This window comes from Xiphias gladius, chromosome 3 (assembly GCF_016859285.1).
Source record: "Xiphias gladius isolate SHS-SW01 ecotype Sanya breed wild chromosome 3, ASM1685928v1, whole genome shotgun sequence".
Classification (NCBI taxonomy): Eukaryota; Metazoa; Chordata; class Actinopteri; order Istiophoriformes; family Xiphiidae; genus Xiphias; species Xiphias gladius.
The window spans coordinates 8148372-8165054 of NC_053402.1; the positions used below are offsets into that span (position 1 = coordinate 8148372).

The 16683-nt window shown below is 38.5% G+C and overlaps 1 protein-coding gene across 1 annotated transcript; it reads right to left on the bottom strand.

Annotated features, from left to right (window-relative positions):
• Positions 1–656: 656 nt before the first annotated feature.
• On the bottom strand, positions 657–15540 carry gucy2ca (guanylate cyclase 2Ca). The gene is made up of 27 exons (XM_040158250.1): positions 15313–15540; positions 13446–13558; positions 12723–12790; positions 12412–12633; positions 12200–12318; positions 11118–11217; positions 10833–10944; positions 10597–10741; positions 9924–10009; positions 9671–9788; positions 9252–9333; positions 8808–8901; positions 8338–8400; positions 8151–8222; positions 7940–8044; positions 6392–6478; positions 5975–6107; positions 5744–5881; positions 5291–5379; positions 5029–5120; positions 4470–4628; positions 3443–3635; positions 3059–3233; positions 2043–2141; positions 1804–1898; positions 1563–1639; positions 657–1392 (listed from the first exon to the last, which is right to left on the bottom strand). The coding sequence occupies exons 1-27, from the start codon at positions 15521–15523 to the stop codon at positions 1185–1187; spliced, it is 3255 nt and encodes a 1084-aa protein (XP_040014184.1). The 5' UTR covers positions 15524–15540; the 3' UTR covers positions 657–1184.
• Between the last annotated feature and the right edge of the window lie 1143 nt (positions 15541–16683).

Consider the following 16683-nt stretch of genomic DNA (forward strand, 5'->3'; position numbering starts at 1 on the left):
TCTGATGTTCTGACAACAAGTTAGCATTGTTGTGTTGTGAAAGAGAAATATCCTTGACAAGTATTATTTGGATATAGTTTCACTGTCTTTGCAGCAGAAAAGGCTATTTACATGGTAAATAATTTTGTCAAACTTTCTCAATCAGTGAGTTTCCAGCAGGCAACATCTAAACATAAACAGAGAACTGTTCAAAGTAAAGCCAGTACATTTAATATCTTCCCTCAATATTTGGATTTATCTCTGGAAAGATGTAACCATGTGATTTTTTTAATAGCTCTCAAGGGAGGACTCTTGCACTATAATCCATGCAGTTCTGGCAATAACTTTGCATCAGTTATCATTGTCCATAGAGCAGGCAAAGGTTGCCATGTACGTTACAAATTTCAAAAAGGCTTGTGATATTTAAACCCCTTGCCATTTTTAGTTGAAACTTTTCAAAATAAAATCTCCCCAAAGCAAGTTGCTGGTAAAATTTATAGCCAATGTTTTTCAGAATTGGAAAATACATGACTTTGGTGCCGCGAAGCAGAAATATCAAAATAAACACTGTGGCTTGGAGTGACAAATAAACCTTTAATAAAGTGAGCCTTATTAAAAAATGATGCCCTGTTCCTCACAGTTAAAAAAATAAATTGCCTATGCATCTGCTACTCTTTATTCCAGTTTTACTGTTTTGTTGTGTTCCTCACATATTCTCATCAACACCAAGTTAAATGTAATGACGTAAAGTATTAGTGAAATTGTGTCAGGGCCACACAATACAAGAGGAGGGTCTTATTTCTGCAACGACAAATGATATATAACATATCTGAAGATGGATTTTTACTTTTAATGAACAATGAGACATAAATTAATGTTTAGAAACAATTCATTTTAGGTGACAGAGGGATGGTTTTTCTACCGGGGGAGTGAGAATTGTGGGGGTTGAAAAGTGTGAAGAATGGATGTCAGGGAAAATAAAGAGCACTGAAACTTTGGTAGGCACGTTTATCATGACATCAACCCATAAGTCTCACCTTTAACATGCCTGCTTGATCCACAGCTGTTCCCCAGTCACTCCAACCCCTGGATGAACAGAGCTCTCCAAAGAAACCCAACAGTGCTGATTCAGAAAGGTACAGGTTATGACGCACTTCTACAGCATCTACGCCTTCACCGATATTGTACTGAAAGTTCCTCTGTAATTACAAGTAGGTACTGGGGTTGTCAGTGACAGCCAGGTGGAAGTACTCTGGCAGGCTGTCACTCTGCAGGCTGCTAGTGGTCTCCCTCTGACGGACTTTGGTGGACAGGGTCTTCCTCTTTTTGAAACCCTCGCTCCCATCTCCACGCTTCTCCAGACTGGACACGATCATCTCTGCCAAGTCCTGCTGGAGCCGTTGGAAGTTCTCCCTGGGACAGTACCATGAGGATTATTTTGGATTATGGATGCAATTGCGGGAAAATGAAAAATTCCCAAAATTAGTTCCAAAGCCCAGTCAAGCTTTTACAATTTCTGTTTAAATTTAAAAACAAGTGCATCTTTCAGCAATAGCAGATGTGTGGGACTGTGTTTTACTCACGCTGTTGGTGGTGTCGCCAGGTTGTATTTTCCCCCAGTCACCCCTGTTAACCAGTATGTCATCTCTTTGCCTTTACCCTTTTAGTCATTTACACATGGCCACAGACATATACACACACACAAACACACACACACAGAGAGAGAGAGGAAATGAAACTAGTAACCATTATCTGCATGGTTTAGACTAGATGTAAATGCCTGGATAGATGAGTACATAAAGAGCCAAAGCAAACCCAGCTCACTTTCAGGTACGTCTCTCCTCTCTTTTCATATTCAAACTTGCAGTCTGTCCTCTGTAGGATGTTGATGGTGGACTGGCTGACGTGAATTCTCAGAGCTGGAAAGAAAATGTGTGAAAGAATTATCCAAGTCAAACCTTCAGCCCTCTTTAACTCTGTGGATATGAAGATCAGCTGCTAGACCTGCCTATATTGTGACTGTGTTAAAACAAGAGTGTGCGTGAGTGTGTGCTTTCTTTTACGCAGGCCCGTGGATTCCATGCGTGAGGCAGTGTTGACTGTATCTCCAAAAAGACAGTAGCGAGGCATCTTGTTCCCCACCACTCCTGCTGCACATGGTCCTACACACAAACACACACAAACAAACATACATGTCATCATCCAGTTAATGGATAAAAGTTAATTAATTTTACTTGCCCATGTATCTCGTAGTCGCTCCTTTATTTTTTAATCCCTAACTTTTCTTATTTTCTCACTTCTCGCACATTTGATTCCCATTTTCTGCCCAAAACAATTATGATTATTTATAACATCTATGATAATGTTAAAGGCATTTTTGTTGGAGTCTGATTTATCATTGGCCAATCATTAATATTATTCAGCCACTAAATGTCAGTCACAATATGACAGAAAATATGAAAAACTGCATTATAAGCATTCTTCTGGTTTGTTCTTCTCCTTTTTGCTTATAACTAAGTTTTTGATGTTGTAACAGTGCACCATTGCCACCTACTGTTCTTTTTAATTACTTTCACATGCATAACTGCGTTACTACCTACGCACACTCCCTTCAATTGCTCAATTCTGTGGCCTGACTCTTCACCACTACATGTGTAGACACACTGTTCTCATTTACATGTAAGAGAAAAAAAGTGGAAAAATGGAAAAATCAAGAAAACAAATTTAGTGAGAAGCTGAAAAATCAACATAGCAAGTAACCATACATTTTTGGACTTTTCATATATTTTATCAGCTGCTTGGAGGAAATGGGAATTTTTTGGGAATTATTTATAAATGTGACTCATATTTGTGTCAAATTAGCCATTTTTATGGCTACATATTACATTGCTTTCAGGACTATAAATATGCTTATTTTGAAACACTGAACTAAATTAAACTGAAGCGCATGTCCAGGTCACAAGAAAAATATGTATTTATATTGCTAGAAAATATATATACTAATTCTACATTTTAAGGGAATGTTGCGGGTGAGAACAATGATTATATTAAATAAGACCAAAACATGAATTTCTGTTACCTGAATGCACACCAATACGGATCCACAGAGGGATACCCGGCAGGTGCTGTAATTCAAAAGTCCCCACAAATGCCAGGATGTCCAGGGCCATGTGGGCGATGTCCACTGCATGTCTGTTGCCGTTGCGTTTGGGCAAACCTGATGCAACCATGTACGCATCTCCTATTGTCTCAACCTGAGAGACGGATGAGGAGCTTTATTCATTAAACCATTATCTGTATTCAATAAACATGACAAAAGTAATAAAATAATCAGCCACATATACCAGTTTAACCCCAACCTCAACTGCTTCATCATACAACAAGAAATACGACCAGAAGAAACAGCAGAAACATCTTTGACTGGTTAAATAGTAGATTATAAAGGACCAAATGTGCAGAGTACCTTATAGACATCATGGTGGTCAAGGATGCTGTCAAAGTTCTTGTAGATGTCATTGAGCATGTCGACCACCTCCATTGGGGTGCTGTAGTGGCAGAGGGTGGTGAATCCCACAATGTCACTAAAATAAATGGTCACCTCCTCAAACAGCTCAGGCTCCACTCCGCCTGTCTCCTTCAGTGAACGCACCACTGGGCTGAGGGGATGAAGGGAGAATGGAAAACGCTGATTTTTCTAAATAAAACAAATAACAAATACAGCTTTGCCTTGAGCTGGGGCAGGCACTTGTGGGCACACTACATGGTGGGAAAGACAATGGCAACTATTACCACGGGGGCAAGAAATTGATTTGGTGAGGAAAACATTGTTTTGAATCATAATATACATCAATACATACCTTTTTTTTTTTTTTTGCTTAAAAGCTATAAGAATACCTAAACACCACCTATCAAAATGAATCCTGCCTCCAGGCTTTATGAAGTGTAATAAATATACAATTATATACAATAGATAAAAAGAGAGAGGAAAAGTGAGAAAATTAAAAACAGTTCCCTATTTCAACATCCTGCAGACGTGGAGCAACATTAGCATTCATTTAGACTTGTGTTTAAAGCAACCTGTTAAAAATGTCAAAAATTCACCCTTGATCTAGCTCTGTCTCCACTAAGAGAACCAAAAATCTGTTTCTTTAGCTGCTAAATAATCCACTGTCTACAAGCTAGTCCTAAACTGTGTCTGTCTGGGCAGGTAGGTTATAGTGGGTTTATCAGAGCTTTTTCACTGAAACAGTTGCCTGCTGTTGCTGAAAATGATGCTCATGAGAGCAGGTTTTGCGGACCATAAACAAATGAATCAGTATAGAATTAAATGCTCCATACAGCTGGGGGGAAAGACCCTGTGGATTTGTCAGTACAAGCAGCTGCTTTTATACTACAAACTTTGATCCATTGTCAAATAAAAATGATCAGTGCAGCTTCAAACATGTCCCTGTTTTCAGCCGTCCTCTGTAGCAGATATGGCAAAAACCTACCCAGGAAGTAGCATAAAGTTGAGGCGATCAGCTCTGTCCCTTTCAGCTTTGTACAAAGAGGTCCTCTCCTCCACCAGACGCTCCAGAGTCCTTGAATAATTCTGCAGGCGACGGATCAGGTTGTCCATGTACGTCTCAGTGGCTTGGTTGTGTAGGTTACTGTGTAAGATTAAAAATATATGTCATTACAAACAATATTTATATCATTTAATGAATTACTCATCATGCAAGAGAATAGTACAACATTAATTATCTCATAGCAATAAAGGATTTAGCATACTATATACTAATTGGCCAGAAAGTATACAGTATACTATATGTATACAGAAATATGTGGACACCCCTGTCTTTTATGCCCCTGCATAAACAAATTCTTGTAGAAAGCCTTCCCCAAGCAGTGAAGAGTGTTATACTGAAAATTAATGGTTAGGGTTTTTAACATAGATGTTCAACAATCACATATGTATGTAAGGGTCTGGTCTCCACATACATTTGGCCATGTGGTATGTAACAGAAATTAGTAAAAGTCACCCTAATTTAATGTGTGTTGTTGACATACCTGAAAATCTTACCCAGAGTTACCTCTATCCTTTTAAAATCTGGCCTCCGTTCTGGGTCTTCATCCCAGCAGTTCTTTATTAGCATATTCAGCTGTATACACACATAAGCACACATACACGTGCAGACAAAAACAAAATCAGGGGGAGGGAGTGCTTTCCCAACTTTTATGGATCCAAGCAGCTTTACTTTATAAACCTTTATGTTCAGAGTGTGTTACTGTAAAAGCAAATGTCCTCCTCAGTGTTTGGTGGCTCTCTTACCTCAATCTCCCGCTCTGATGCACTGTCAAAGTTGAGGTCAGGTCTAAACACAACCATCTCAGAGGGATACTGCACTCTGTGGATCTTCTCTGAGGGATCAGACAACCATCAGATAAACAAGGTGAGTAGGACTAAGAGCTGAGGAGGATTACTGTGTGGTCACACGTGTTGTCCATCAACATCCCATTTTAATCTTAATTGTCTTGCACTGACACTGATTTTGGGCTCAGGCAACCAAAGTCATAGCACAGTACGAATGTTGAAATTAAATGATTTTGTCATACTGGATCCACATATATTAAATATAATACACAAATAATCTCTCTTTAAAGTTCCTCTTTTAAATCAAACAAAATGTTAATTTTCTCAAATTTGCTCAAAGAAGTTGGAATAAGTTTTGTTTGTTTTGTTGTTAATGGCAGTATAATGGTGTCCCGAATTATCCAGGCCTACCTGCAATGTTAGAGCAGTGCTGCGTATAGAACGGGGTTCGCCTCATAACGATCTCATGGGCAATGATGGCATAGCTGTACACATCGCCTTTTTGAGACACCCCATCTTTACGAAGATGCTCCGGGGCAGTCCACACATCTGAGAGGAGAGGAGAGGAGGAGCTGAGCTGCTGGTACTCTCAGCGTTTAGATCTATAATCAACCTCAATGATGATGAAAAACTCAGTCTCACCTCTGCCCGGCCTCAGGATGGTGTGGCAACCAAAGTCAGTGATCTTGACCACCATGCGGTTGTCAACCACACAGTTGGTGGACTTGAGGCGACCATGGACTTCAATATTACTGGAGTGGAGATACGACATGCCCTGTAAGAGATAAAAAGCAGGAGGGCAGTCTTCAATCCTGGATGTTTCAGAGTTGCTATTGGTTGTGCCATTATATCCTCCCTGGTGTGCTTTTGACATTGCCATTAGGCAAAACTTGCAAAATTTAAATAAATATTGCTGAGGGAAAGTGAATCCTGTAAGGTAAAATAATCTGACAATGTAGTTAGTTTTCCTATTTTGTCCGTCATAGAAAACTAAATAAAGCTAAATGAAGAAACAGTAAAGTGTATGAATAAATGACCCACAAAAAAATCAAACATTACCTTTGCTATGTCATACATGACTGATATCTTAAACTCCATGTCCATGAAGGTTTCGTCTGGGTAGGAGATCCTGTCATTCAGAATGTACTGGAAAAAAACAGATACTTTTTACTACTGTGCTCGCACGCTGTATTCAGTTTATGGAACACTTAAAGCTGGAGTGCGGGACTTTTACATATAAGTGAACGTCTGTTACATTCAAGCTCTTGCCAAATGAGTTCATACAGTGCTGATTAAGCCTATCAGTGCCAGATTTTGATGCCTGTATTTTGTAGTATACCCGAGTTTTAAATCTGGTATCGGTGATGACATCACTCACATTCTTTACGTCATCCAGCAATGATTGGTTTGCCAGAGCTGAAGAGGGGAACAGCGACAGAGACAGAGCAGGCTAATTGCTATGTAACTATTACATCTACTCTGCCTAAATAATGAACTATTGCCTTGGAACTGCGGAAATTTCTCTGTAATCAACAGTATTTGTGTAATTACTGTCATTGCCACAAGGGGGAGACAAAAATTCCACACTACAGGTTTAAACAATCCCTGTGTGTGTGTGTGTGTGTGTGTGTGTGTGTGTGTGTGTGTGTGTGTGTGTGTGTGTGTGTGTGTGTGTGTGTGTGTGTGTGTGTGTGTGTGTGTGTGTATACGCTTGTGCACGCATGTGAGAGAGAGAGATTACGTACATTCATGCACATTAGTGGTCTTAAACTGTGTTTATCACTTATCAAATGAACAGTAAAGTCACAATGGAGAAAGGAGGCCAAGGAGCTCTGTCATAAACTACATGTTTGTCTGTACTGTAGTCATGTAACATGAAGTAAAGTCATGAACATTGCGCCAGCAAGTGTCATTGTTGCATCCAGTGTTTGAACAGAATTTGACTTGATATTTTTCAGAATCAGTTTGACTCATAACTGTTTTCAGTTTTTAAAAAACTGTAGTTGCAAATTTGAATTAGAATTAAAAGATTTATTAGAACTAGATATTAAGTTAAATTCAAGAAAAATAATAAAAGATTAAGAACGAAATAAAAATCAGAACAAAAGGTAAGGTCTTTATAGAGTCACTTCAGTAAGCCAGGTTGTAAAATGTTACATAATTTTAAAAAATATATAGCTTGAAATAAATTAGAGAGGTCATATCCCCCATTAAGGCTGCACAGTTCTCGAAAATTGAAATTTTTAATAATAGAAATTTCAAATTTGGTCCTATCTGTTAATTTTAATAAAATTTGTTCATCTGCACCAAAAATGAATCTGTTGTTCCTTAGCCCATTGTCAACCTTTAAAGTTTAACATGTTAATTAACATGGTTTTGAAATTTCCTGCAAACTAACAAACAGACTAACATCTGGTATAAAAAATATAACCTCCTCAAAAGAGTTAAAGGTGTTTTGCCTGCATTTCTGATGTTCAGTTCCACTGTGCTAAAAACTTACAGACTGATAAAGTACACTGATAGATAAGGAACACTGGCAGCCTCAGGATCTGATATGCAGGGAAATTTCAAGATAGTGGGTCTGAGTGAGTGACGTTCTGCTCTTACCCTGAGGGAGCCCCTCTGACACAGCTCAAACACCCCAAACACGCCATACTCAAACTTCACCGTGCCGTAGAACTTGGTCAGGTTGTAGTAATCGATACGCAGCAGCTGAAACACGAATACATGGAAGAGAGGAAGAAGTGACGGGGAACAACTAAGTCCAAATGCTCTAATGCTCTAAAAACTCAGAGTTTTACAGACAGAGGTGTCTTACAGTGTTAAGCTCAATCCTCTGGTCCTCGGAGAAGTCTCCGTCTGTGTGTTTCAGCTCTTTCAGGATTACAGGCTGAAAAATACAGAGAAATAAAACATACTTGAAAACATTCAAACATGATCATCTCTTTCTCTTTATTCTCTTTGTATGACTAAACACTGATTTTTGGAAGTTGGAATGCTGTTACCTTCTTGTCATAGCGCCCTCGCTGAGAGAAGACTGTGCTGTCCTTCCTCTTATCTTCATCAATCTGTTACATAAATACACACATAATGTACAGTAAGAGAAGAATGGTGATTTCAAGCCCGAAAGAAACACAGTTCCTTACACAGTACCTCCTTTATAGTTACACTAGTAAACACTAGTATAGTTACACAGTGGTGGAAACTAGCTATGTGCATTTACTCAGGTATTGGCCTTAAAAATTTTGAGTTACATGTATTTTACTTGAGTATTTTCAGTTTATGCTACTTTATACTTCTACTCCACTACATTTCAGAGGGACATTTTAAACTTTTCAGTCCACTACAGATTAAACCAGTGGTTCCCAAACTTTTTGGCCTCACCCCTTACAAAAAAGCAGCCTTGTTATATTCTATGTGTATTATAATCTAACAATCTAACATCATCTAACAGTTGATTAATGAGGCTGTTTACCTTCAGCGAGACCTCCTTCTCATCCAGCGGACCAATCAGGTGCGGGTCGATGTGAGACCACTTCTTCTGCATAAGACGCTCTTTCCTGTTCTGCCTAACATTATTCATACACAAACACACACACACACATACACACACACGCACACACACACACACACACACACACACACACACACACACACACACACACACACACACACACAGTAAAGGCATACATGATGAATACAGGGGGCATTTGATGGATAACTGTCTTGTTTTCAGAGTGTATCCAATCATATAACAAAACCACATTTTGTTGCACTGGCATTAAAAACATTTTTTCATCTACAATTTACATCCTAGTCAGAACTGTTGCACCACCTTCCTGTCCTCTTAATTCAGAGACTCATACTTTGTCCTGTGAAAATTGTAATGCAGCACCTGACAAATGTCTCTGCTGTCTACCTGTAGAAGATGAGAGCGATGGCTGTCACCACGACAACACTGAGACTCAGAACGATCACAATCACATCCTGTGTATTTAAGCCTGGAAGCAAACACACAGTGGCATTAACAACAAATCATTTACAATGTTATCTGGAATAAAGACTATGAAATCACACTATATTTCCAAATTACATCTTCAGATTTGGATGTTATGTTGCCTGTAAATTTCTCAACCTCATGGTAGGGGCCTAAATAGGTTTGGTTGATGTACAGACAGGGTTGCTTGAAATTTCAAACACTCCCTTTTTTGAAATTTTGAATTTCAGTTTTGAAGGCTGGAGAGAAACTGAGCTGTATGTTGTTAACGGTTTTCAGGCTACATGGAAGCACCACATCTCTATCCAAACCACCTCCATCAGTGTGTATGTGTGTCTTACCGCCTGGATTTTCTGGCACGTCAGGGGGCAGCTCACCCCCTTTCCACGGCAGGGTGGGGTTTGTTTCTATTATTACGGTTTTATTTCGCGATGTATCAAACACTGACAGGGTTTTGTACTGGAGAAAGACAAAGTACAGAAACATATTTTCACCTTTACACTGACTCTTTAAAACACAGCAGTGTTTTCTGGCTAAAAAAATGGTTGGCTCAAAATCTGACTGTGCAAACCTCTGAATGGACAGTGGTCTCACCTTGCCAGTGACAGCTGATGTGTAAATCATAGAGAGGTTAACATCTCTGTCACCATATTCATCAAGAACATAGTGTCCTCCCATACCTGCTTGATGCAAACACACACAAACACACATACGCAACATAGAAAGCATTTCTAATTTAATTACAATCTAATTGAATTTAAACTGGATGGTCTACAAAATGTTTATTGTGGAATTCGTGAAAAAAACTGAAAAGATAATGAGCGACCTTTATGTCTTTGCTGTGGAATTGAAAGTTATAAAAAAGTAAAATTAATAAATGTTATTCAGTCAGAAAAAGTTGACACAAATCTATATAGTAAGTACAAGTAGGGTTGCAATTATTGTATTTATCGTTATCTTCAAAATTGATTAATCTGACAGTGATTTTCTTGACTAACCAATTAACTGTTTGATCTATTACAGAGTCCAAGGTCATTGCTCTAACCTCTAACATTTGTGCTGGAGTATAAAAGAACTGTCTGACCAAGCAGTCCTTCATTTTGGCTGTATGCTCCGTTACTAAACCTTCACCCATGCAAGCTGTGCCCACTTTACCTCCACATCTCATGTTGTCTCTGTTTGGTTAGTGTCTACTAACTTTTTTTGAACTGTAATTCAGGCTTCCTTTTTTTTTTGCTAACCTCGAGTTATCACTAATCATACGTACCATCAAAGGAGATGTTTCCAAACGGGTTGTCACTCAGAGGCACATCATAGGATTCCTTGTTGCGTTGCTGGCTGAGCATCCTTTCTCTGAGCACTTTGCCAAATAGCAGAACGCCATCATGATACCCAGCCACATAGTCATTTATCTGCCCATTAGATTAAATTTCAGAGAAGAGAGTCAGAGAGTTATGCCATAACTGCTTTCCTACTTATTGCTGTTTGTGAGTTGCAACTCACCGTGTCATTATATGATGAGTTTAATCCATACTTGTAGTTCCTCTGCGGCAGAGTGATCACCAAGACGTCTTCCATACTCTTACTGGATGTTGTGTTGACATAATAATCAGGGCTGCAGGAAGGTAAAGGGAGTCACTGTGAAAAGCATTTCTTCTACACATTCAATATATTACATCTCTAGTGGTTGTACACCATGCTCTGATTACTCATTTGATATTGAAAAGATTCATGTAGCTCCATGGTTACAGTGTATGGGCAAAATCATAAAATCGTGGCCAGGCTTACTTGTAAATATCGAGGAGAATGAACATGATGTCCTTGTGTATCTGGCCCACCTTCTCCTTTATTGAAACAAGATCATCAAGGGTCCCACATAAGATGAAAACTGAAATGAATAAATCAGTTTCACTATAACAGGAAGAAAAACATTTGAGCTGTACTGTACATTTAACACAATTCTTTTCCAGCACTGATCACAGCGTTTCAGTGTTACTGCAAAAACTGCATCAAAAAAGTCTGGTACAGGTTGACTTTAATGCTGCAGCTACAGCACATCATGTACTATATATCAAAAACACCAGTGACAAACTTTTTTTGTGTTTTCATTCATTCATTTTCATAAACAAAAGAGGATAGGTGATGAGCAAGTTGCTCTTCCAAGACACAAAAAATGAGAAAAGATACACATAACGGAGAGACAAGACTATGTTAACCTGATTAGTTGTCCTTGACTAGATTAGGTGAAGAGTTAATTCAGCAGCTGTTTTCTGTCACAGAAAATAAGTCTTTCCATATGCAGGGTAATAATGTTATTATGTCTGCGCCCACATCAATGTCAACATACTGATGTTTAGCAGATATAATGTTTACAATTTTCATCATCTTAATATAACAAGTATGCTAATATTTGCTAATTAGCACTAACACAAAGTACAGCTGAGGCTATTTGGAATGTCATAAGTTTTGCAGGCATTTAGTCATAAACCAATACTGGACTGAGGGGGACACTTACGTCTGTACCAAATTTCATGACAATCCATCCAATAGTTAGTGTGAGATATAGTGAGATATTGCACTCAAAAACACTATTGTTTGAGCATGGTAAATAAATAAATAAATAAACTGTACACCCTGTTTTGCTACAAACCCTCTGAATTCTCAAACCCCTTTAGTATTTTACATTCTGATAGTTTGTTTCCTTACTCACAACATTTGTTGTGAATGTTCTGATTAGATAATTGACTCATCTCTAGTGTAGATATTACATAATGTTCCGGTCGACATAATCACTTGGTTGGTCAGGATTTGTTGGAGGAATGACCAAGCTCGTTGAGATGTAATTCAAACTAACTCAAAAAAATACCCACTGTTGCTGTGTCTTTTCTTAGCAGTTAGGGCATTCGTCAGCTCGCCCTCCCCACGCAACATCTCTCTGTTAGTCCATGTAGCAAAGTTGGCAGAGGGTGCTTCCAATGCATTGATGTACCTGTGGTGATAAAACACCAAAAATGGGAAATACTGGCGAGCCAAATGAAGCTACAAAGGTCACTCAAGTAACCTGCTGCCTGTGTTGTCTCACCAGAAGCAGTCCTCGGTTGTGTTGCTGGACTTCTTGTAGACATAGACCTGCTTCCAAGCTTTCTTCTTAAATGGCAAGGTATCCCTCATAAAGTTGATGAGTAAGTCAGAGATCTTGCGTGCTGGAGGCAGAATGCGGGTCAGTTTGGGTTTATAGTCACATGAGAGTCCGAAGCTCCCGGCAGAGATAATGGGAATGCTCAGGCTCAGGCCAATTTCATCACTAAGGCAAATAACAGAGGGTGAAAAGTCAAATATCAGTCAGTGGTTAAGTGGTATAGACATAAAATAGAGAGAATTAGTCATACTCACTCCACTAACTGGAATGTGGCATAAGTACAGGAAGGCCCCAGCATGACGCAACCGACTTCACCCTTATTCTGCTGGGAATTACAGTACATGCAGTTACTCTATCATCACAGAGGCATTATGTCAGTCAAGTATGTCAGTATATCACTCAAAAACTGAATTATTTTAATAATAACATGTATCGCCAGCATGTGAATTCACTGCCTTTATGGAGTTATTTCATGTGTAACCCTTTTCCTTAACCTCTTGTCTAGTTCTACGTCATTTTTTTCATTTCCTTCATTTCCTTCATTTCGCAGAATCTGTAACTAACTTATCTAAACTTGTCTAAAAAGCAGGAGCAATAGCAGAGTTTGTCCTGTTCAAGGCAAAACAAGAGTCACACCTAGTGGAAGCTCAACATACAGCATCTTGTAGTTGCATCTCACTGTGGTCTGTTGAGGCTGCTAGTTGTAGATATTTGTATCTCTGCTTTCTACTGCTAAAATGCCAACTTCCGCAGCGGTGGAATGGTTTGATGCAAAACGGTGAGTCAGCAGTGAAGTGGTTGGTCATTGACTGTGAAGCACTGACAGCAAAAATGGACTTTTACTGTTGATTTTGAGATAATGACATAATGACTTTCTTCTATCCGCCTTTGTGATTGTCCTGGAAAAAGTCGGACTTAACGGCTCATGTATAATTTTACATTTAAGTGTGTCATGATAACTTTTTGACCACACTCACATGCAGCCTCTTGAGTATTGCCACTCCCTCACAGGTACTGCTCCCACAGCCCTGCCGGTTGTACAAGGTGGTATTGAACCCACTGAAGTTAGCCGTCAAAGTGAAGTTTAAACCTTGAGTCATGGAAAGAATATCAGAGTTATTAATATCAAAAAATCACCCCATTAATGTCTTTAATCTTATCTATGTTAAAATTAGTTTAGATTACTTTATTAACTACTGCTAGAAATTTTTGCATTCTATGTTTTCTCCTGAAAAGAATTTTAAAAATTCTATTTACAACAACTGCAAGAAAAATACTGAATATTGCAAAGAGTTTCATTTAGTAAGAAGAAGACCAGCCTCCGACAAACTGATGGCAGTAAGAGGTAGGATCATTATGGATTATTACTAAAAATAATAAATCCTCCAAATTTATACTTACAAAATATAGCACTGTTAGTCCCATATTTATTTGGTTGACAGGCAACACTTCCAATTCCAAAAAATGTATTTAGCTTTTGTTCTTATTGTAGTATGAATAGTACAGATTTGAACAGAGCAACACCTTTGTCTTATTGCAGTAACATGGATTCTGCCAATGACAAACCAAACCTTGTAATGGAATAAAAAATTCTTGTTTGCTTACTTACCAGGATTTATATGGCAAATTTGATATCAGTTTCCTCTGTGTGTGTTCAGGAGAGAGATTCATAAACACTGAAAGTAGATGGAAACTACGAGCCTCTGCCAAAAGAGGAAAAATATGGCTCTAGGTCTCTAAAAAGCTCCAATGAATAAACTACGTAAGTCAGAATATCTCGTTTACTATTTCTGCACATTAAAAAGAATATTTTGACATTTTGGGACATATGCTTATTTGCTATCTTGTGGGGAGTTAATCTTGTGAGGACTAATACCACTCAGTTGTTTTAGCTAAGCATAAAGACTGGAGACAGGGGAAACAAAAGGTAACAAAAGCCACCTATCAGCACAAAAAATGGCAATCCTTGGTATTAAGGGGGGTTATTTGCTGGACTAATTCTTTCTGAAAACCAGTAACTTCCTGGAGTCTCTGCTGTTTGTCTAGCTGGGTATCCAACCTCAACACTTTTTTGGTTCTGACCTCAATGTGTCCATAGCAATGAGTATTGAAAAACGTCAAGTAACAAAACTGGTGCTGAATCACTGGTCAAAGTCTCGTTTAGGCCTATTTATTTTTCTATCAAAGAGTTCCTGATTTTAATTAGATTTTTTCCAGCTGTGCTGCTGCTTGTGTTTATTAATATTTCACACTAAATACATGGAAACATGTTAATATTTCTCAAAGTTTGGTATTGAAAACATATGTCCAGAAAAGAAAAAAAAAAGGCTGAATCAGTCCTGAGTCCAAAACAGATCTCATCCTCTATAAACTAGTCAAAGAAATTTGGGCTGTATTTTGATTTTAAATTACATTTTAAGTCCTTATCATCCTCATCACTCTATTATCATTTACAACAGTTATGACATCTTCTTACTCAACAGGATGTAGAGAAACTATTTCATACTTTCATATCCAGCCATCTTGACTATGTAGTTCTCTGTTTAATGGTTTTCTAGGAGCTGCTAGTACATGTATTTCAGTATCTTAAGACACTGCTGCTGATGTCCGACCTTTGAAAAAAACAAACATATAACACTCGCCTCATAAAATTTAGATCATAGCTGCCCCTCTAACAGCCAGGATTGATTTTATTTTAATTTTTTTACTTTTTGCTTTGACATTTTCTTAGCTTTAAGCTGTCATTTTATTTTATTATTGGCTGTTTTAAAGCGATGTGTTTGTGGATTGCATCAAGTTATTATTATCTGTAGGATCCATTTTTTAGGAACTATCAGTCCATACCTTTGTTAATGTTCTCTTGCCTGTCCTCTTCAATAGCTCGTTCCACAGCCGCCTGCACAAATGGTCGACTCCAACCATAAGAGTTGTCCTCCAGTAGTACAACATTCATGGTGTATTTACGGTTCGATGACAAACATTCATCCAGCATCTTGTTGGCGACCACCGCCATTACCATCACTCCCAGGTAAGGTAAACTGTTTGAGCTGCACATCTTGATCCAAAAGATTTTCCTTTTCCTCTCAGAATTCTGTGTCTTCTCCACAGTTTCTCTCTGTTCAGATAAACTGCAGGCTGAGAGCAGGTCTTTACATTTGTCCACCTGAACGGATCCCCTCCATTGACAAGAGAAGTCCAAAAACAGAAGTGAAATGGGCTCTTCAGTGACTAATCAGGAGTCAAACCACCCCCTGATTCACTGTCCAACATCCACATACGAGAAGAAAATAAACTTTTGTGTAAGATATTGACCCTAGCCACTTTCAGTAAACACAAAAGAAATGTGAAATGTAGAAAAAAAAGCAGTATTTACACCGGTTGTTCCTTCAATGCAAACCTGAGATCAATATTCCTCCACCTTGGTATGAGCTGGTCTACCTGTCCCACATGCGTTAATGAACAACTGTCAAGTGAGGATCGATGCACCAGTCAGAGGGAGGGTAGGGCAGGAAAGACTCCCACACTCCATTTGTAGTGACGTCCCACTTAAAAACTTGCTGAGATCATAATTCATCCGGTTTGTAAACATGAAGTTTAGGCCTGCCTCCACATTACATCTCCAGTCTGAATAACATCACAGATTATTCCCAAATCTCCATTTTTGACCAGTTTATCAGTAACAGCCCATGAGTAAGTGTGAGAATAAGACAAAAATATCTTTGCAATTACAATATCAGATTGTAGTTTTAGTCTAATGATTTGAAGTCTGGTAACAACAAAACTTATATGTAAACTGTGGAATCAATGCTAGCAAATATTTTGCCTTTTTTACACAATCTTGTATGCTCTGAAGACAGGCAAAGGCAGGGGAAAGCTTGTAGGGTGGGAGGAGCAAAGGTCAAAGGAGGCCATAAAAGTGAAGGCTTGTGTGGAGCTGATAAATATTGTCTGCTATAAAAGCAGGGTGGATTAAGCCTATAAAAGTCATGGCCAAACAGCTAAGTCTGTGTCACCTCATTTTGAGAAAAACAGCTTTAATCCTTACAATATAACACTCAAACCAAATCAAAGGTGTGGACTGTAAATACAACACGTTATTCTTATTTGTTTAGGTAAAGTGGGCCACTGAGGTCGCAGTTAAGCACATCTTCAAAATTGCAATGAATTTTGATTAAAACTTTCCACTGGATGAACTGTAATCACTTTGGTCAGATT